The 21648-nt window shown below is 46.9% G+C and overlaps 1 protein-coding gene across 1 annotated transcript in view; it reads right to left on the bottom strand.

The window, feature by feature from the left end:
• UCK1 (uridine-cytidine kinase 1) overlaps positions 1-19627 on the bottom strand; it is a 102845-nt gene extending 83218 nt beyond the window's left edge. The window contains exons 1-4 of the mRNA XM_078646182.1: positions 19456-19627; positions 7835-7994; positions 5078-5174; positions 328-470 (exon numbers count right to left, since the gene is read on the bottom strand). Of these exons, the coding sequence (XP_078502308.1) occupies positions 328-470; positions 5078-5174; positions 7835-7994; positions 19456-19536 (481 nt within the window). The 5' untranslated portion in view covers positions 19537-19627. The remainder of the gene's footprint in view (positions 1-327; positions 471-5077; positions 5175-7834; positions 7995-19455) is intronic.
• Between the last annotated feature and the right edge of the window lie 2021 nt (positions 19628-21648).

Raw genomic sequence — 21648 nt, 5'->3', positions numbered from 1 at the left:
TGCCAGACTAGGTGACATGACCATGTGGAGCAGAAATCATAATTTTACATCATACCGTTCATATTGCATTATATTAGTTTGTGTCATCTTTCTGGTGCATGTGATCTGTATTATATGTCTGTTAGGAATTGGTATGGTGTTGTTGCTGTTGCTTGTGAGGCCTCAGCTGCCCCTGCTAGGCCACTTGAAAGCTCTGACAATATCAAACCTCTCCTAAAGTAGTCCTGTCTTTTTACTAAAGTTTGACTTCAAACAAAAGCAGGTGGCTCATCGCACCATGCCCTTACGCCCCAATCCCCCTGGAATGCATGAGTGCCCACTTCGTACCTCTGCGGGACAACCGGACATCCGAGTCGGTGTCTACGAAGAGCTTCAGCTGGAAGAGGTCCCGAATCTCCTGGCTATAGAACACAAGGATCCCCTCGAAGAGCAGCACATCTGCAGGGTAAGCAACTGTGGTCTGTGGAAGCCTGTAAGAAGAGGGAACACAACATAGTATTAGAGTTGCAGGAGACTGTGAGGAGTACAGCAGGAAACTAGGAGCATGATTGGTACAGGAGAACGTGTGAGGGGAATGTAAAACAGGTATGGACATTGTGTGAGAGGTATGAGAAAGTTAAACAGCACAGGAGGTGAGAGGGATACAGGAGACTGTGTGAGGTGTACCAGAGCCTGCAACCAGGTAGTTGTGAGATAGTGTGAAAGGTACCAGAGGCTATAAGGTGTACAGGAGACACAGTAAAAGAGTTCAGTAGACTTTAGACCATTGGGCACTGAGCGGGTCACCAAGTGAGGACTACAGGAGACTGAGGGTATATGATTTTATGTGCATGATACAGAATACTGTGTGGGGTGTAGAGGATCTGGAGGGTGTGGGCAGCACTGAATAGGAAGAGAAAAGAAAATAGAGGGAGGCCTACAGAAGATTGTGTGGTTCCTGGAGATACTGAAGGCTACAGTAGACACCATGAGGGCTGCAAATCACTGATGTTTGCCAATTTCTCTTGTAATATTGTAAGCAGAAGTACACCTCAAATAAACATCTAGACACTAAAGGAGCACTGTGACAAGAAAGAAAGAAGGTGAAAATTAAAGAAGCCACAACAACATATCAGAAGACCTGGGTTTTGTAGGCTTTCCTAAGATGTTAGGTATGAATGATTGGATTTGATATATACAGATTGTTTCAATGTTGTGGCCATAGAAGGCTCATATATCTTCCATCTGAGTGACAGCATTTAACAACGGCTACAGAGAATTATGAAGATAACTCTTTGTTTGACAGAAAGCCAGTACAAGCGGACTCAGGTTGCAGGGTGTGACTGAACTTCTGGAGTTAGGCCTCTACGGCACTGCAGAATTCTGAACCGATGTAATTTAGCAAGGATACTTTCATGCAGGCCCAGACAGAGAATGGTACAGTAATCACATGGCGAAGCCCCACATGCAAGAAATCCCCTTGGTAGGAATGTAATAATCTTTCCCAGTAGCTTTAAGTAGTGAAAGCTGGATGCTAAGATTGCATTAACTTAAGTAAGAGTGTGGATTTCCCATCCAAAAGGAAGCAGAATGACAAACATTTCCAGAGGCAAGAGGGGCACTACTGGAGAGAACGCTAGATGCTGTCATGCTACCTTTTGTGTTGCTTGAATTGACCATTACTTTTGTCTGATTACTTTAAGTAGGGGCAGGACATAGACAATGAAAAGCCTGGGTGATACTGGAGAGCCCAATGGAACTCCACATGTCATAGACATAGGGGTGGATCAGTACGTGGCAGAGATGCCGCCGGTACTTGGTTGTCTAGAAAAGAGGAGAATGACTACTCCAGGAAGGCCTCGCTCTTTCATGTCCATCATAAAGAATGATCAACCGTATCAAATACCCCCAACAGGTCCAACAGAACCAAGGCGGCTGAGTGACCCAGATCCAGTACAGATCTCTGTTTTTCACGTACAAGTGCTAGTGCAAGGGCTGTTCTGTGCCACAACCCAGTCAAAACCCTAATTGTTTTGGATCAAGACAATCGTATTCTTCTTAAAATAGAGAGAGTTGTTTTGCTACAACTAAATGTTCATTACCTGATTCTTGGTCAATGACCACTGTTTACCTCCCACTCTCCTCCCTCTCTTCTTGCCCCTCTCACCAACCCCTGACAACCCCAGAAATATTCAGGGAGCAGTGTACGGATGTTTCCCTCTCTAAGCGTAGGGTCTTGTTTAGTCAGAGAACAGATAATATGCTGCTGACAAAAAGTTTTTCTGAATTTAATAGAGCTATACAAATCCACTGATTGCACTGCAATTTTGGTCAAAAGCTGGTGCAGTGCTGTGCTCAACTGAAGGTCGCCCTTCCCAGTATTCTGCTATGTGGGAATGTGAGCCCCAATGTTTCAGATTAAGAACTCCCTGACGCTTTTAGTACACAGGAGGTAGTTCCATTACAAGCAGGGCAGGTCACAGCCTGCCTTTATGTCCTCAGGTTAAAGCCCAGTAAGGCAATGGATGTAGTCGGTCATTACAGGAGTGTGTAGATTACACCTCCCTCTACAATAGAAAGAAGGGCTCTGGAGTGAGTAGAGGAAGATATAAATACAGGTAGGAATCTTCTGCACAGTGGTTCCATAACAGAAGAAGACAGTGTGCGAGGTAGAGAGCATATAAGATATAAGGCCAGTGGCCTAGCAGTGACAGAAACATGTTAGTAAAACTGCACCGGAGGCAGCCACTGACACAGGGTCCCCTTGAATGTTTTTGAGGAACCCTCAACTTTTAAAGGCAAACAGAGTCAGCCCAGCACCCTCACAGGAGCTCTGTGACATCTGACTTCAGAGTATGAGGATAGAATTAGATTAATAGCATGAAGAAGGATGAGCTGTGAAGGGACCCTATGTGAAGGGTTTTACAGTAAAGTACAAACCATCTCTAATAAATAAAGGCTAATTCAGGCCTGGCTGCATTTGAAACTCAGCAATTGTAAGTAACAAGATAGGAGAGGGGTTGTGAGGCATGTTCAGTCTTATTGGGTGGGATAATGTATTCAGTATAACCTTAAATCAATACAGGGAAGCAGTATATGCACCAATTGGAGAACTGTGCTTTCAGCACCACATCACACAGTCAAAGGCACATGCTGGCCCTGTCAGCTGCACTGTCACACACACTATACTAGTCAAGTGTAAGGACTATCCAGTTGACATTGTAGGACTGACACAGGATTTGACTAAATTCTTCCTTCGGGACAGGGGCTGACAAATGAAATCAGTAAATTTCCAGCAGCTAAGTGGCTCTTACAGGCTGTGTTTCATGTAGTTCTTCATTACTGTCCCTCTCATTTATTGCCTTAAGCTTAGTTCTCAAAGGCAGCAGTCTAAGGGATCAGCTGTACACAGATTTCCTTCTCGAGTTCCATCCACAGTAGGGGCACACTGTCTATGATTGGTAAGTGAGATCCGCTGGTGGATGAAATAGATGGCCTGACCTTATTGCAGCAATGAAACACGTTTGGAATGTATTTCTGTTACCACTGACATTCCATTTGAGTATCTGACAGTCACACATCCTTCTTCCCACCGAGATTCTTCTAATAGGTTCAGAAATTGAGGCATCATGTTTTTCAGTAACAAGACTTTCCAGCCATAAAGCAATTAGGTAATAATTTTAAAGTACACCTACTGCTCATCGAGATTTATTAATTTAAACATTGAGGTATCAAGGAGTGGCCAGTAATTCACAGCAAACTACCTGCCTGTGAAAACTATTTCACATTAAATATTGAAAATTACAATAATCACTGCTTCATAAAAGGGAACAATCCTATTGTTATATAGCCCATTGAAAGCTAGACAGAGCCCAGTGGATGGAAGGGTATCCTGAGAGAGAGTGAAAAATGATGTAAACAATGGCTATATGCAATGGCATGCTGGCAGTTTGTAGTCATTTAGGGGTACAGCGCTAGCATAGTCTATTCTAACCACAACTTACGTTGATGGGTTAGAATGCTACCTCGAGTGATCGCTAGTGGTTAGACTATCTACAACCATTCCATACCTTTTGTATGATTGAGGTCAGACCGTATGCCTAATTAAGCTTTGTAGGAAGATTTGGTTGAGAATTTGGCTTTGTGATAATGCGGAAAGGTGTTCTTGTCAACTGGTCCAACACCAAACAATGAATGTGTGACATCTGGCATGAACTCAACACCTCTGATGGATCAGGCTGGAAATAAAAAAGGAGCCTCAGGTGTGGTAACTATAGAGGCTTTTGGTCTTCACCACAGCTGCTTCACTCTGCTGTGCCTCTTCCCCCTTGTAACCTTCACCTAATGGATGGATGGCTATCAATTCTACCTATGTCAGATCATACAATGGAAATCTGTGACCATATGCTATGTGATAATAATAATAATCCACATTTGTAAAGCGCACAATCACCCGTAAGGGTCTCTAGGCGCTGGGGGTCGTTGGGAAGATTAAGCAAGCTATTGCCCAGAGTCACATGGTGCTGGGCTAATCTGCCGCCAGTGCCGGGGATCGAACCGTGATCCCCAGATTCCGGAGTCAGTCGCCCTAGCCGCGGTGCCACACCTCTTCCATTTATTATGCAACTTGTATAGTGTTGTGGTACTAACATCTGTACAACGTATGAGTGTATTCATGTCACACATACAATGAGAAGCAAGCGAGCTACAAAGCAATGGAGCACTATAAATGCTGAGGGTTTTACAGTGACTAGCATAGAGGGGGACTAGCAGGAAAAGCAATACAGCATCAATAGTAGGTGTTTAGATTGTAGAGGGAAAGGGTGCTGCTTTTAGGTATTCAAAGATGGTCAGCAAGACAAGTGAGGTGGCTCAGCTGCAGGTGGGAGAGGGTGTTGGATGGGAGTGGGAACTCTTTAACGGTGCTGGGGCATTCTGGCCCTTACACTGTAACCACGCTAGACAAGCTGGAAAGCTTGTGTGTATTACTTAATATTTAGGTATCAAATTACATTATTTATACATGCTTAGACATAATGCATCTGCTGTGGAATGTGCTGTAACATCTGAGTGTACAGTCAAATCTCTTGCACCTTACCTGGAGTGGGTGACAAAATCGTAGGTGGGTACATCAACGGCCTGCCCCGCGAGGATAGCCCTCAGGGTGGTCAGCAGCAAATCATTGTCAAAAGCATCTAGAGAGATAAAGAGATAATCCGCAGTCTTTAGAGCATGCAGGTCAAGCAGAGGAAACTGTCTACGTTCAAGCACAAAGCAATGTCTGGTACAGAAGGTAGAAGTTGTCCTGGAGATACTTAGTCACTCTTACCCCAGGCTCCCTCACTCCTTCACATTCTGCTCGGATACCAACGCGTTGCACCCTCCAGTACACTGGGTCTACTCTTATAACCCCAGGTGGTTAAACAGAGCAGGCCCGTCCCTGACACTCCATCCTTTAACTGCAGCCTGACACCAGAATTTAATGGGGTCCATTTTCACTTATTCCTTTTTACAAACATTAAGGGTCATTCTCAGTTCCCTTTTACACAGATATTATCAAGTTTCTGCTACAGACTGCCGCTCTACTCTTTGGTGTATTTGCAAGTAATGTTGCTCTGCCACTTGCCTATTCTGGAACACACATGCTTCATGCACAGCACCAAAACTCTAGTAATGGAGGACTCCTCTGCCAATACTTTTCAACAACTGTGCAAAACAAAAGTTATTACTTATTTGACCAACCGCAAAACATTTTCAGCCTCAACGCAATCTTGACGAGTATAGTAATGTTACACTACAATGCTATACAATATAAAGCCAGAAATTGGCCAGTAACAGTGTAAAAATGAACTTATAACAACACAAAAATGAAAGGATGTAAAGGCACATTTACTACAATACAAGAAGCGCGGCTCAGTGGTTAGAGGCGGCAGACCCGGAAGCTGAGATCAACTGTGGACCAGGGTTCGATTCCCCGCCTCGGCGGGTCTCGGGCTAAAAAAAAAAAAAAAAAAAAATTCCACGGACTCGACAATTCTCGCTCTGGTGCCTACTCAACTCACGGGGGTCACACTCTGCGACTCTGGGCAATAGCTTGCTTAATCTCCACTACGGCCCCTCGCGGCGGGATGCCTGGCTTTCACCTTGTGGACACCCAGCCGGGGTTTCTCACAGGGGAATACCAGGACGGGTTCCCTAAGCAAGCGCCGGGACGCTTACGGGCAGCTGTGCGCTCTACAAATCCAGCACATTTACATTTACATTTACATTTACAAGGAATCACTGAAACTGAAACCAATACATTGATGTCTATCTGCAGTCCATGAGAAGAGTCCAGTGACCACTACTTGGATTAGGCATCACTGACAAAAGCTCGAGCACACCAAACAAATGAACAAACAAAGACAGAGGCTGAAATATTAAAATATACAAATTCTTAAAGCACTTTTTTCTCCCACCCTCAGCTATGCAGCTCCATCCCTCCTTGCTTCCTCAAGCAGAGGAGACTTGAGCATGTGTGGTCAAATCTGTACTTCCAATGTAGGAACACTGCCTCAGGCTCCAGGAATAGTGCTATTGAAGCAGGCCAATCTGCTAGTAAACCCAGCTGTACCTGCATGGTAACTGTGCCTCCCATTCAAAGGCCATCTGAGAAACTAGGGATCAGCACTTTGAAGAATCAGTCCTGACTCAAGGTTAAAGGCCTATGCTCAGAACAGCAAGCGCATCCGTTGGCCCTCCATCGACCTCTCCTTGCTCTCCCAGTTGGCCACTGGTTGTGTGTAGGTCGATGAAGCTGTACTGCCCCAATTGGGCTGTGGTCCTGCCCTTTGGTGAATACTTTGTAGAAAAAGTCCTACCTTCAGGACAACAGACCTATTCACGCTACTCACGGTCCAACCCATACCTATCCTGGACAAATGCATCTTCTACCTAAGTGGTAGGCGGTGTAGTGCCCTTTCCACTTCTTGAGTGCTGTTTAGGGGCCAGCATCTCATCGAAGCAGACCTTGTTCAGTGTTCCAGACACATGCTTGGTACTTTGGAGGCCCATTCCCTCCCACCTGCATTCCATCTTTAACCACCACATTCCTGGGAAGGGCTGTGCCTTGGTGGAGGCATTCTACTGGCCTTAAAAATACAATATTTTGACTTCTGAATCTATAACCCAATTGTTTATGGTTCTATTAGATTTAATAAACTAGTGAACTCAATGATACTTGGGCATCCAACTGTTAATGCCCTTAATACACTGCGGTCAATTCGTAGATACTATCTATAGACCAGAATGTCTGTGTGCAATTAATTCTACAACTATTGAGAATACAGTAGAACCTTAAACAACAGGGTTAGAGATCCAGAAAGGGAAATGTTGTGTTGTTTTAGTTGATGTATGAGGGTATTTCCAAAATGTCCCCATGAGTGCCTTCTCCAATAGTAAATACCTTCGGTATCTCAGCATTTATCTCGATCTTCAGCACCTTGTAGAAGCATGCCCATCCTCAGTACACCAGCCTGCTCCCCAAGTACCCCTAGGCCATCACTCACCATCCAGTCAAAGGTGGATGAATACTGTACCTGGGTGGTTGAAGCTTCCTATCCCTTGAAGGTTGGACATTCTTATGAGCACCCTCCAGATAATGGAAGCAGTCTGGCTTCAATGTAACATGAGCATGCGCAATACACCAGGCCCACCATCCTCCCTTCCTCACTCACTTCATCCCTACTGAGGTCACCGACTACAGCTGGTTGGTAAAAAGTTGTACTAGTCCAGGTTCAGTACACCAGGCCCACCCTCCTCTCTTCTTCACTCATTCAATCTCTCTGCTCTTTTATGTGGAGGTCAAGGACTGTACCTGGATGGTCAAAGTTGTACTGTCCCTTCAGGGCCTTGGCCTGTTGCTCAGGGGTCAGCACTTTGTAGAAACAGTCCTGGCTCAGGATAACCACCTTCCGCTGACGATGGTCCACCTCGTTTTGTCCTAGGAGTTCCATGATCTTCTCACAAACTGTGGACTGAGAAACCGGAAAAGTAAATAAGAGCAAGTACTCAGGGTTCCTGCGACAACCAGATAAAAGGGTATGGCCCTTGTGGAACAAAGTAAAACGGAGACAGAGATATCAAGAATATATTCAAGAAATGGGCTGGATGGACTTCTAGAGGAACAAGTGAAAGGTGGACATGACCCCTCATGCAAATAGTTAAAGTGGTGCAGTAACTCTTAAGAGCAAACAATCAATACTTTATAGCTTAAGTTAATAAAAACCATGACAATATTCACTGACTAGTACATTATGACATGTTAATTTTTATTACTGTGGGCACACGCGCCATCTATTGCCCTGAGGTGCTACAATGCCAGAATGATCCAGCCAGTAAAGTTTCATTTATAATAAACACCTCAGCCTCAGTGACCAAATAATACAGCAAGGTTCAAGCAGACAGTGACTCATGGTATATTGCTTTACGATCACAAGTAGAAATTATTTGAGCGGTAATCGTCACAGAGTACTGTTTTCTTCCTCAGACCTTATTACTTTTTCAAAAACATCAAAACTTTCATCATTTTACAGTTAGGCTGAGAATCGATTGGTTCAAGAACCCTAATTATGACTATTCGACAGGAGCAAATGCCCATAATGTTAAAAGATTTTTCAAGATTAAAATTCACTTAGATTTTAAAAAGGGACATATACAAATCAAATGGATAAAGTCTTGCACTGCTGCCCCACTTAGTCTACAAGTCCTGGGACCACTATGTTTCCAAGATGGTTGGTCGGCCAATGTTGGCAGCCACCCAATCCGAGTAGCCATTAGCTTTCTTTTTACGTGTAGAGAAAATGTGTTCAAATATGAGATTCCTGTAGTTTCGCATGTGACATACTTTGAGTAAGTTTGGGTCTGGTGGATACTATGTCCCCTCTACAGATTCTTTATCTCCAAACCATCACCCATCACAGTCCCTGTATCTTCTAATGCCTACAACGCTGAAAAATACACAGTATTGCAGTGCCATGTATGTACAGTGGATAAGAATGGAAGCATAGGGTAGGACGGGAATCAAAGCTATGCCATGCTGTAAAGCCACAGGTAGGTGTTTTATGCACTAAATGTGTTGTTCTATCCAAGATGATTAAATAAGCCCTGGAAGTTCTGGGGCCAAAAGATAATGGAATTTAGAACCTGTAGAAGATTTACAAGTCTCTCATACCTACGGGTTGATCTAACGTTGCCAGAGGTGAAGACGTCAGATAGGAATACTTGGGTCTTCAGTTTGACTTCAGTTCTTATCATAATACCATGTCCACAAGGCTTTTTAGAGTAGCGGGAACAGGTGGTGCTCACCAAGGCAGACTCTCAACTTTAAAATGCTCTTGTGTAGGCTTCATAACCCTACTGAAGGTAATTAGGCTCTGCCATAAAGGCTGGGTACATGCTGTGTGATTCTCATTGTCCAAAGAACAACTCCCCAATCAAAGGTATTGTGCAGATGGACTCCAAGCTGCAGAAGGAATTAGGCAGTGAAAAGAACATGGCTTGATCTAGGCAGACAGAGTGGCAGCTCTGCTATGCTTTCCCAGCCAGAATAAAAAAAAGAACAAGCAAGCAGTTCAGTGTTCTTGTCTTCAACAAGGCCAGGACAAGCATGCAGGCTGGTGCAGTGGCAAGTTTGTGAACCTGGGTGAATTTCCCTAGTGTCCTTTTCAAATGCCAATAGGGCGTAGCAGTGTTTCAATTACGCTAGGTCCTTGTGTCTTCAAATGCGAAGTCAATTATTGGCCGACTGCAGCCTCACCGAATCTATTCATCCATTCAAAGTCTCCTATCATATGATAGTCCATTCCATCAGAAAGGCTCAGTGACCATTCGTCTGATAATATGGAATGAGCTGCAAGTCTAGAGTTTGAATCCCGGCAAGGCAGACTTGGTTCATTATCATTAAATTAGTTAATACTATCAGTTGTATTTTAAAAGTGACAGGAAACAGGAGAACTGCTGTATGAAGTACTTAACATTATTCGAACTGGATCCAAACGTAAAGGGCGGAAATTCATTGTTGTGGAAAGGACGCTTGTTTAGCTACCTTTCCTATCTTCATAGATAGATTGCATTCTGTGAGGTTCCAAATTGCTGGGTGCAAGGGACCAGTCATCTGCTGTCCTGGTTACACTGACACTAAGGCCACTTTGTCCCACCGTGGAGTTCCATGAAAGTTGTTCCACGGAGTCTTTAGATTTCTCATTCAAAAGCAGCTCCTGTGGACATTTAGCAGCATGCAATGCAGTTGATCACTGGGTGCTCTGCTCTACTCTCTCCGCCACATATGATAACTGACTGTGCACCTGATCAGCTTTCCTACTATGGCACAGCATGCGTTTGGTTACCTTAACTCCTCTTCTCATCTGCGTCTTTGCTACAGTCTTGCGCAAGGCTAGGCCCTCAGAACACTCAGTATGGATGTACTTATTGTATGCAAGTATTTGTGGTATTTATCTAGCACGAACCTAGATAAAGAGCCATGGAGTGCTGTACGTTAATAGAGAGTTCAGGGGAAAAAATATAAGATTGTGTACATCAAGTTGTGATTTATAAGTTTAGAATTTCACTATTGAATAACATTTCACATTTTACAAATGCATTACATTTCACAGGTTTGCGTTTTTTAACCATAGGAAGATTAAATGGTTTGGTATAATCACACGATTTTCAGTCAAGTGCTGAAGCTTAAATTAAAATCCAGGTCTGTATGTTCCAAAGTTGCTACCCTGGCCACTAGACCACATCTTCTCCCTAACTAAACTACCCCACTGGTCTCTATTTTTTCCTCATTCAGTCTCTGCTGACATATATACTGATGATTTATAAAACGTGTGTTCTACTTCTCCTTTAGTTAGAAACTATACCATACCAACTCTTGCTGTCCACCTAACACCCAGAGTTGAAATAGACCCCACTCTTTTCATCTTCACTCTGAACAAAACTAAAATTGTTCTTTCCATCCACAATTGTTTTCTTTGTCCACTCTTCTTCCTTCCATATCCATTCCTTTGCCTACCTTTTCATGTAATGACATGTAAATGAAAGCCACCTGCTTTCTCCTCATTTTGTTACTTTGTTTTGCGACAGCACCACCTATATTTCTTTAAATAATATTTTAAGAGGCCACAGCAGATCAGTTTTCAGTGATTCACACACTATTTATATTTCAGGGTATTACTTCTTTATCATATCTGATAAACACACACCCCTTTTCACAGTTTATTAGTTTCTGATCACATTTCTACAGGTTTCAAGAGTACTGTAATTTTAACAGAATGTTCCTTCTGATTCTAACAGCAGAGAGTTTGAGAGAAATCCTGGGGCCTGGGGTCGCCACTCCGCCTGGCTAGATCAAGAAGAAAAGATCTTATAAAATAATGTCCTAAATGTTTCATATGTAATAAACGACTGATAACTTGTTCCCCCAGACGAAATCCCAGTATCTGCTTCAGCCAGAGATTGGTAGAAAGTTGGTTTGGATTTTTAGGCCCAGTTCATATATCACCAACTAATTTTAGTTACATTACAATACTGGTTGATCTGACTCGATGGGTTGAGGTTAAGTTTCAGCATGAACCCTCGGCTTCTGTTCAGGGTCAATTTCTAAGTGAAACTTTTTCATTAAAGAAGGTGTTCCAGTTTGAGTATTCACAGATAATAGTGTCAAATGTATCTCTCTTTCATCATGAGTGATTTTTTGGGGACAAGAGCACCGTAAGACATATTAGACCTCCATTACATTGACCCAAGGCTAATTCTATGGTTGTGTATTTTAATCGGGTTTTGGTGGAGTGTGTTCAGAGTGCTGTAAGAATGAAGAAATGTATTGCTGAGTCGGTGCGTGAATTGGTGTGGGTGTACAGGACAACTCCACTTTTCAACAGGTCAGTAACCTTTGGAACTGATCCATGGTAGAAAAGCTGGTATCTGTTCGCTTCTACCATAGTTGTTTGCATATAAACCATGTGCCATTCATTACCTTGCACAATGTTTGGGCGAAGGCAAAGGGAGTGAGAGATAAGAGAAAGATGTGTTGTAATCACATAATGTGAATGAATCACATTTTGCTGATGGAGACCTCGTAAAGCTCAAAGAAGCTATTGGTCAATACTGTAACCCTGTGAGTGTCAGACGTGAATGGTCATGCTGTTTGGTTGTTGGGAGACAGTCAGTTGGGTAAATTACAAAGAAGCTAACATGATGTGTTAGTAAGAGTGTCACACTGAGCAAATATGCTAAATGTGTCCCTCTCTTGAATGGTGTTTCTGTCTTAACAAACGTACCATTTTTGCATACTCACAGCAACACAAAGTCCCCGTTAAACTCTCGTATTTGCGATTTGGTTTGCTTTATTTCTACTTTTTGGGAGTTACACGAATAGGTTTGCTGCACTGCGCTTACTTTTATCGCGCTACAGTTTTTAATTACCTGCTTTGTCTTTTAGTTGTTTGCTGCTAATTTAGTTAGTCCCTGGATTTTAGAAACACTTTGGTCGCATTGCTGCATTGTAAACTGTGCCCTTCACCGCTATTGGAGCGGGCCGGACCCTCGCGTTTGCATTTTGGCGGGCGCCATCTTGGGTGGGTGCAAGGGAGCGCCAACATTCGCCGCGCTCTAGCAGTCAGGTGGACTGGCTAGAGGCAGCGCGTGGTCAGTTACTATAAAGGGGCTGAGGTAAGAACAGTATCGACCTTTGCTGCACTGCGCTTACTTTTATCGCGCTACAGTTTTTAATTACCTGCTTTGTCTTTTAGTTGTTTGCTGCTAATTTAGTTAGTCCCCGGATTTTAGAAACACTTTGGTCGCATTGCTGCATTGTAAACTGTGCCCTTCACCGCTATTGGAGCGGGCCGGACCCTCGCGTTTGCATTTTGGCGGGCGCCATCTTGGGTGGGTGCAAGGGAGCGCCAACATTCGCCGCGCTCTAGCAGTCAGGTGGACTGGCTAGAGGCAGCGCGTGGTCAGTTACTATAAAGGGGCTGAGGTAAGAACAGTATCGACCTTTGCTGCACTGCGCTTACTTTTATCGCGCTACAGTTTTTAATTACCTGCTTTGTCTTTTAGTTGTTTGCTGCTAATTTAGTTAGTCCCCGGATTTTAGAAACACTTTGGTCGCATTGCTGCATTGTAAACTGTGCCCTTCACCGCTATTGGAGCGGGCCGGACCCTCGCGTTTGCATTTTGGCGGGCGCCATCTTGGGTGGGTGCAAGGGAGCGCCAACATTCGCCGCGCTCTAGCAGTCAGGTGGACTAGCTAGAGCCCTATATTAAGCAGTGGAAATGACGCGCAGCGTGTGCGCGCAGCGGGTAAGCCGTCGCTACGCCGGAGTCACGCCAGAGTCCAGCCCGTCTGCGCCCGTCTGCGCCCGTCCGCGCTGAGGACGGGCTGGACGGCGGGACCCATAGGTCGGTCATGGGTGGGCATGGTGTTTTAAAATATTCTTTACAGGATATTTTGCGCCTCCGGCCTATTACTGCACCATGCTTCCACAGATTCACCCCTGAGGACCTCTCCGTGTCCAAGGGATGTGGGTGCTTCAAGACAGATCTGGCTGGCGGGAATTTCGTTCTCCCTGTCCCCCCCCGGGAGCCTCGCGCGCCAGTATCTTCGAGTAAATTGAGTGCTAAGTGCTTGCTCCTTAATGCGCGCTCACTCATTAAAAATAACATTGTGTTCAAGGAGTTGGTTTTGGAGAAAAATCCGACATGGGTTTTTATTACGGAAACGTGGGCTAAGGACTCCTCGGGCCCAGACCTGATTGAAGCGGTTCCTGATGGGTACTGCCTGACTCGGCAGGACAGAGTAGGCCGAGTTGGTGGTGGATTAGCCATCCTACATAGGGACAATGTTCAATGTCATACTATGTCTCTATCTGACCTTAAGGATGCCACCCAGGTTCTGTACTTCTCATTACAGGATGCCTCTAACTCTCCTTTTAATGGGATTTTGGTCTACCGTCCGCCCGGGCCAAGAGCGGATTTTAGCCTAAAACTGCTTCAACTCCTTGAGCCCTACTTTGGTCGGGAGAACCTAACAATTTTGGGTGATTTTAACTTTCACTTAGAGCTATTGGAATCGCATGACACCTCCACGCTGTTGGAAGCACTGTCAGCATGTGGACTCTCCCAATTGGTGAAAGGCCCTACCCACCGAGCGGGACACACGCTCGATGGGATTTTCTCCAACGACCAGAGACTTTTAGTTGCGGATCCCTTCTCCCTCTCCTGGTCAGATCATCTGGCTGTCCCTTTCAACGTGTCTCTCTCTAGCCATGAAACTCCCAGGAAAGTTCAGAGTACTTTTGAAGTACGTAGGAATCTCAAAAACATCGGGGAACACTCTTTTGACCCATGGATTCCTAGTCTGTCTCCTACTTGGGAGATGGATCCCTCTTCGGCGGCCGCGCACTATGATAATACTCTTATAGAGGCCTTGGACGAATTGGCGCCGGCTCGGACGTGCCATTCAGCCAGGAAAAGACCTTCAGCTCCCTGGTTCACGGAACAACTTAGAGTTCTAAGGCAGGAAGTCAGGAGGCAGGAACGGCGTTGGCATGCAAGTTGGGATCTCAAAGACAGGGAAGCTCACAAAGCCCTGCTCAAGAGATACAAATCGGAAGTCATTGGGACCAAACAAGACTACTTTGTGACCCTGACTTCCTCCCTTTCATCTCCCAAAGAGCTCTTCAGGATCGTGGACTCCCTTACATCTCTTCAGGTCCCCGATCCCGTTATTCCATCTCAGGAGCTCTGCAATGACATTGCCCTCTTCTTCCAGTCCAAAATATCGGACATCTACACTTCCCTGGAGTCACAGAGACTCCTAACGGCTGAGCCTCCGGCCATTGCAGTCCCGGATGTTTCCGTGGCGGAGCCTCCCGTGGCCGGCTATTTGGAATCTTTTCCTTCGCTTTCCTTACAAGATCTTGACATGCTGCTTGAGAAAACGAAGTCAGGGTCTCCATTAGACGCCTGCCCTCTTAAGATCATGAAGCAGTGTCGATGATCTCTTTTACCCCCGTTACTTGAGATCATGAATGGGGTTATGAGGGAGGGTGTTTTTCCACAGCAGTGGAAAAATGCTGTGGTAAGGCCTCTCCTTAAGAAACCCTCCCTAGATCCCGGGGTATTAAAAAACTTTCGCCCCATCTCACTGCTCCCGGCCCCAGCAAAGATGCTTGAGTCCCATTTAAATGGGCATCTAGCTGCCTTTGTGGAGAAGTCGGGTTGTTTGGACCCTTCCCAGCATGGTTTCAGGAGGGAACATAGCACCGAGTCCGCCCTCACTTTGGTCCTCGACTCTATCCGTATGAGCGTGGACGAGGGTCGGACATCCCTCCTGATCCTTCTGGACCTTACGGCTGCCTTCGATACCCTATCTCCCCGGGTCTTAACATCTCGTCTGGGTGAGATTGGGGTCCGGGGGGCAGCCCTGGGTCTGCTCTCCTCCTTTTTAGATCATAGGGAGCAGAGGGTAATGCTGGGAAAATTTCTATCTCCATCCCTGTCTGTGCATTGTGGGGTCCCTCAAGGGTCGGCGCTTAGTCCCACCCTTTTTAACATCTATGTGACCCCCCTTGCCAGACTTATTAGATCTTTTGGGATGGAGGTAGTCTCCTACGCGGACGACACTCAGATCCTCGTGTCTCTCTCCCAGTCAACAGAGCTGACGGCCTCCAGATTTAGATCTTGCATGGAGGCCGTCGGCCAGTGGATGATTTATAATTCACTAAAATTGAATGGGGAGAAGACCGAGGTGATGGTGTTCGGCGGAAGGGAAGACATTTGGTCCATGGAGTGGTGGCCTGACTCGCTCGGTTCCTGCCCTAAACCCACCTCCTCGGCTAGGAATCTCGGGGTGATGATTGACCCTATGCTTGATATGCACCAACAGGTCATCAGGACCGTATCTACCTGCTGGGGTATAATCCATGTTCTTAGGAAAATCAGGAACTACCTCTCCCTGCAGGCAAGAAGGCAACTGGCTGTCGCCCTTTTGGGGTCCCGTCTGGACTACTGCAATGCGCTGTATGCTGGACTGAATAAGAGTCAGCTGCAGCGCTTGCAGGTAGTCCAGAATGCGGCAGCCAGGTTTGTTCTTGATCTTCCCCGACGCTCTTCGGCAACGTTGGCTAGAAAGCAGCTCCATTGGCTGCCGATAAAGGAGCGCATTGTCTTTAAGTCCATGTGTATGGTCTATAAGGCCTTGGCAAAAAGTAGCCCTACAGGCATTAGATCCATCTTGACCTATTATAATCCTGGCAGGAACCTTCGCTCCTCTAACTATTTTCTTCTTCATGTCCCTCGCACTCGGAAAGCCAGATGGGGTGGCAGGGCTTTTTCCATCTTGGCTCCTAACTGGTGGAATGACCTCCCACTAGAGCTCAGGTCCCTCCCCTCCCTGCAAACTTTTAGAGCTGCTCTTAAAACCCGCCTCTTTGTTCAAGCGTATAATTTAAGCGCGTGAGTGCTAGCTTTCTGATCTTTTTTGTTAGGCGCCTTGACACCTTCGGGTTTTAGTTTGCGCGGTACAAGATGCATAAAAATTTTTTTTTTAAAAAATGAACGTTACTTCATTGTTTTGCTGAAATATCGCTTTCTTTGTAGTATGAACTCTCCTTTTCTACATGTAGGTGTTGTCAGACTTGCTGTGAGGTTCAATGTTTGTGCTATAGTTTGAAGAAGCTTATTTTGTAGAAAGGTGAGAAGTGTGGTGGCTGTAGTATTTTCCTCTTTCAAGCCCTTATTGCTGGACCCTTCCATGTCCCTGCTGAAGTCACCCTTGTGAGGCTCTGATGATTGACAGTGAGAGTTGGGAGCGGACCTGCTTGAATGTCAACACTCGCTGGCTGTGCATCATTAAATTCTCTGCTACAACTCTCTGCATGGTGTATATTGCTAGGATGGGGGGACCTGTTATGCTATAAACAGGATGCCCTGATTTGGGATGAGAGAGTGAGGGTTGAAAGACACCTCTTCCTTATTCACAAGAGGCCCTGGCCTGAGCTGAGTGAGGGTTGAAACATTCACATGCCTGTGGTACACTTGACTGCTTGAATGAGTGCCGGGTTAGTGACTGCTGACAAATCAAAACCCGGGACTGGAAACAACAGTTCATTGGCTTGTGTTGTTATCTTTTGTGATGGTTCTTTGCACGGATATTTTTAGAGTCCTTTGAGTTGTGAATATTTTAATGTCACAGTGACATAGTTGATTTTATATAGATGTGATTAAAATTAGATATAATATGATGTTTCTATATGTAATTTTTGCAGCCTTGAGGAAGCCCTGCCAGGCGAAAGGCTGTGTGAATTTGGATTAAAGATTGATTACTGAAATCTCGACGTGAATTTGGATCACTTTCTGGAGTTTTCTCTGTCATTTATTTATTTATTTATTATTTATTTTATGCGTTTTTATATAGCGCGGACTTTACCCGAAGGTGCCAGAGCGCTTCACAATAGGAACAGTAGTGAAACATGAGGAAAAATTACAAGTCAGCATGTTACACAAGCAAACGTTACGTTACATAAGGCAATGGTGACAATTGTGCATGTATCAAGAGCAAACAAAATACAAGAGATAGCAAACGATACATTACAAGAGGAGAAAAAGTGACGTGTGTATGTTACCAAAGCGTACAAAGTACAAATAGAGGTATAAAACTGCACTAAATGGCAGATACTCAAAACACAAGAACAAACGTTACGTTACATGAAGCAATGGTGGCAATTGTGCAAGTATCAACTGCAAACAAAGTACACGAGGTAGCAAACGATACATTTCAAGAGGGAAAGTGACGTGTGCATGTTACAAAAGAGTACACAATACAAGTAGAAGTATAATACTGCAATAAATGTCAGTCTCTCAAACCACAAGAACACATTGTTATTTAGTACACTTTTTGAATGGACAGAACAATAGTGAACATTTTGCATTGATAATGATTGAACTGTTCAAGTAACTTCTGTAGTGACTTTGCGCTGGTGTGCCACAGTGCTTATGAGGTAAATCAAAGCCCGGGCCTGGAAACAGGGCGTCCTCAGGGCATGGTTCTGGGTGGCAATCCTACTGGCCCTCTGCCCTGTCACCCCTGTGCCCTCCTGCTGCCTGTCACTGCTGACAGCCCCCCCTGTCACCTGCCCAGCCCCTGTCTCCTGCTCTCTGTCACTCCTGACCTCTGCCCTGTCACCCCTGTGCCCTCCTGCTGCCTGTCACCTGCCCAGCCCCTGTCTCCTGCTCTCTGTCACCCCTGACCTTTGCCCTGTCACCCCTGTGCCCTCCTGCTGCCTGTCACCTGCCCAGCCTCTGTCTCCTGCTCTCAGTCACCCCTGACCTCTGCCCTGTCACCCCTGTGCCCTCCTGCTGCCTGTCACTGCTGAGAGCCCCCCTGTCACCAGCCCAGCCTCTGTCTCCTGCTCTCTGTCACCCCTGACCTCTGCCCTGTCACCCCTGTGCCCTCCTGCTGCGTCACTGCTGACAGCCCCCCTGTCACCAGCCCAGCCTCTGTCTCCTGCTCTCTGTCACCCCTGACCCCTGCCCTGTCACCCCAGGCTGTGCCCTCCTGCTGCCTGTCACTGCTGACAGCCCCCCTGTCACCTGCCCAGCCCCTGTCTCCTGCTCTCAGTCACCCCTGACCTCTGCCCTGTCACCCCTGTGGCCTCCTGCTGCCTGTCACTGCTGACAGCCCTCCTGTCACCTGCCCAGCCCCTGCCTCCTGCTCTCAGTCACCCCTAACCTCTGCCCTGTCACCCCTGTGCCCTCCTGCTGCCTGTCACTGCTGACAGCCCCCCCTGTCACCTGCCCAGCCCCTGTCTCCTGCTCTCTGTCACTCCTGACCTCTGCCCTGTCACCCCTGTGCCCTCCTGCTGCCTGTCACCTGCCCAGCCCCTGTCTCCTGCTCTCTGTCACCCCTGACCTTTGCCCTGTCACCCCTGTGCCCTCCTGCTGCCTGTCACCTGCCCAGCCTCTGTCTCCTGCTCTCAGTCACCCCTGACCTCTGCCCTGTCACCCCTGTGCCCTCCTGCTGCCTGTCACTGCTGACAGCCCCCCTGTCACCAGCCCAGCCTCTGTCTCCTGCTCTCTGTCACCCCTGACCTCTGCCCTGTCACCCCTGTGCCCTCCTGCTGCCTGTCACTGCTGACAGCCCCCCTGTCACCTGCCCAGCCCCTGCCTCCTGCTCTCAGTCACCCCTAACCTCTGCCCTGTCACCCCTGTGCCCTCCTGCTGCATGTCACCTGCCCAGCCCCTGCCTCCTGCTCTGTCACCCCTGACCTCTGCCCTGTCACCCCTGACCTCTACCCTGCGACCCCGGGCCCTTGGTCGACCCAGAAACCCGCCCTCGACCCCCCCCTCCCTCCTCAGGGCCCCCTCCCTCCCTCCTCAGGGCTGCCCTGTCACCGGCCCTCCCGGCCTCTGGTCTCCCCCGCTCCTCACCTTGCCGCTCGCCGTGCCCCCGCTCACCCCTATGAGGAAGGGCCTCTGGTGCGGCCGCTCCTCGCTCCCCGCAGAGGCCATGATCAGTGCCCGGCCTCCGGACGGTGGACACCCAGGGGCCTGCCGCGCACTGTGCGGCACTACACTGCGGACTACAGCTCCCGAAAGGCTCTGCGGCGGACACAGCGGGGCTGTCGGTAGCCTTGAGCCGCGAAGAATGCTGGGGAATGTAGTTCTAACATCCTGCCATCATAAACATGAAAGAACGCATGCGCAAGATTCGGACCTAAACTTTCCTGTCATATTTTGACAGATCACGTGAGGGAAAACAAATATCGCCAACGTCATAGAAAGCGGACAAGTGTGCAGTGTTTAAGGGAAAGAAAAGACGGACAACCAAGTGACGCGGAAACCAGGCACCGAAGAGGAAGACAAACTGCAGTCGCCCTGGCAACTAAACTGGGAAAATAATCGTAGCAATATAGGTTTTTTTTTAGCATTTGCGAAAAGAATAACAAATTCTATGTCAGGACTGGCGGCGAAGATTATGAATACCAGTCTTCACTTTTTATTGCGCCAGCAGCTTTTAAAGTTAAACACAATAAAAACTTAAAGTCCCATGAGTCCTTAAGGGGTGTCCATAGTAACCATCAACCAATAACAGCACATTCCATCCATTGTGTGTGTATATATGCAAAAACAACAGTTGATGGACAGAATGCAGAACCATGTCATACATTCACCCCAGTACAGAGATTGTAGTGTCACGCTCCAGTCGTTACGCGTTAGCGTGATGACGTGGAGCGCGGCCGCGGCCGCCAATTTTGTAGCGCGCACTGCATCGCAAAATGCGATGCAGTGCGCGCTACGAAATTCGTTTTATTAATCAAATTGTTTACTTACCTGTAATTATCCATGTGCCGGTTTTTAGCCCTCTCCACCCTGCCCCTCCCCCTCCCCGCCTCCCTGCCCCACCGTAACTCCCTCCACGGCCCGCGGCTACTCCAATCCCGTTCCTACCCAAACCGGGCAAGCCCCTGATGAAGTGGGAAGACTGGAGAGAATACTTTATGAACTACTTGGAAGCTCTGGAGGATGAGAGTGGAGAGGCATTTCCCAGCCAGAGGAGGAAGAGAATCCTGCTCCACAACTTAGGCCCGGAAGGAATCAGGGTCTTCCAGAATCTGGTCCCCGCGCAACGGCAGGCCGCTGACGTGTTTCGGCACGCGATAGAAGTCCTAAACAACCATTACAGACCGGCAGTGTGCACATCCATAGACAGATACAATTTCCAGCAGAGGAAACAAGCGACGGAGGAGTCCATCGATGACTACGTGGCGGCATTGAGGAAACTAGCGACCACGTGCAAATTTGGGGCCTTGCATGATGAGTTTATCAAAGACCAAATAGTCATGCACACGACTAACACAGCGATCCAGGACAAGCTATGTGTGAATGGTGATGCTACCCTGAAGGAAGTTATAGCTATGGTGAAAAAGGCAGAGCTATCCAAAAGATGTGCGGAAGCCGCGAAGAGAGAGAACACCACGAGGCCCATGGTCAACAGAGTTGTTGAAGCGGAACCACTGGAAAGAGGCAGGGAGACGGAAGGGAAAGTGCAAGGGAAATGGACTCCACGTCCCACCCAGGCAAAGAGACCGAACAAGGACGGCACCACCACGTGCTACAGATGCGGGAGCCCATCCCATGCGACATATGATAAACGTTGCCCGCCTTCCGGGCAAAATGCATATATTGCGGAATTGTAGGACACTTTGAAAAGGTGTGTCGTCGCAAAATGAAAAAGCCAACAGTTAAGTACATAGCGCAAGATGAGGGAGCTGACGAAGATGGGGAAGATGAAGACGACAATGTTCTGTACGTCGAAGAACAAGTGCTGGGCATTGACTGCAGGCGCTCCAGGAAACCACAATGTAACATGGTCATCGGAGGGGTACCAGTCAAGATGGTAGCAGACTCTGGCTCTCCGTACGCTATTGTACAACGGACAGTGTGGAGTGAAAGTTTCGAACCTAGCCTGTAATCACACCTTGAGCCTCCAGACATACGTCCCGTCACGTTTATGGGCGAACCCATTCCGATGGTCGGAAATCGACTCCTAAAGTTTGTGTTTAAAGAACGCAGTGCCGAGTGCAAACTATATGTGGCTGAGAAGGGTCCCTCGGTGCTGGG

This window comes from Lissotriton helveticus, chromosome 5_1, assembly GCF_964261635.1.
Source record: "Lissotriton helveticus chromosome 5_1, aLisHel1.1, whole genome shotgun sequence".
In the NCBI taxonomy this organism is placed as follows: domain Eukaryota; kingdom Metazoa; phylum Chordata; class Amphibia; order Caudata; family Salamandridae; genus Lissotriton; species Lissotriton helveticus.
The sequence above is the reverse complement of the archived record's forward strand: the minus strand, read 5'-3'. Positions and strand labels throughout refer to the sequence as shown.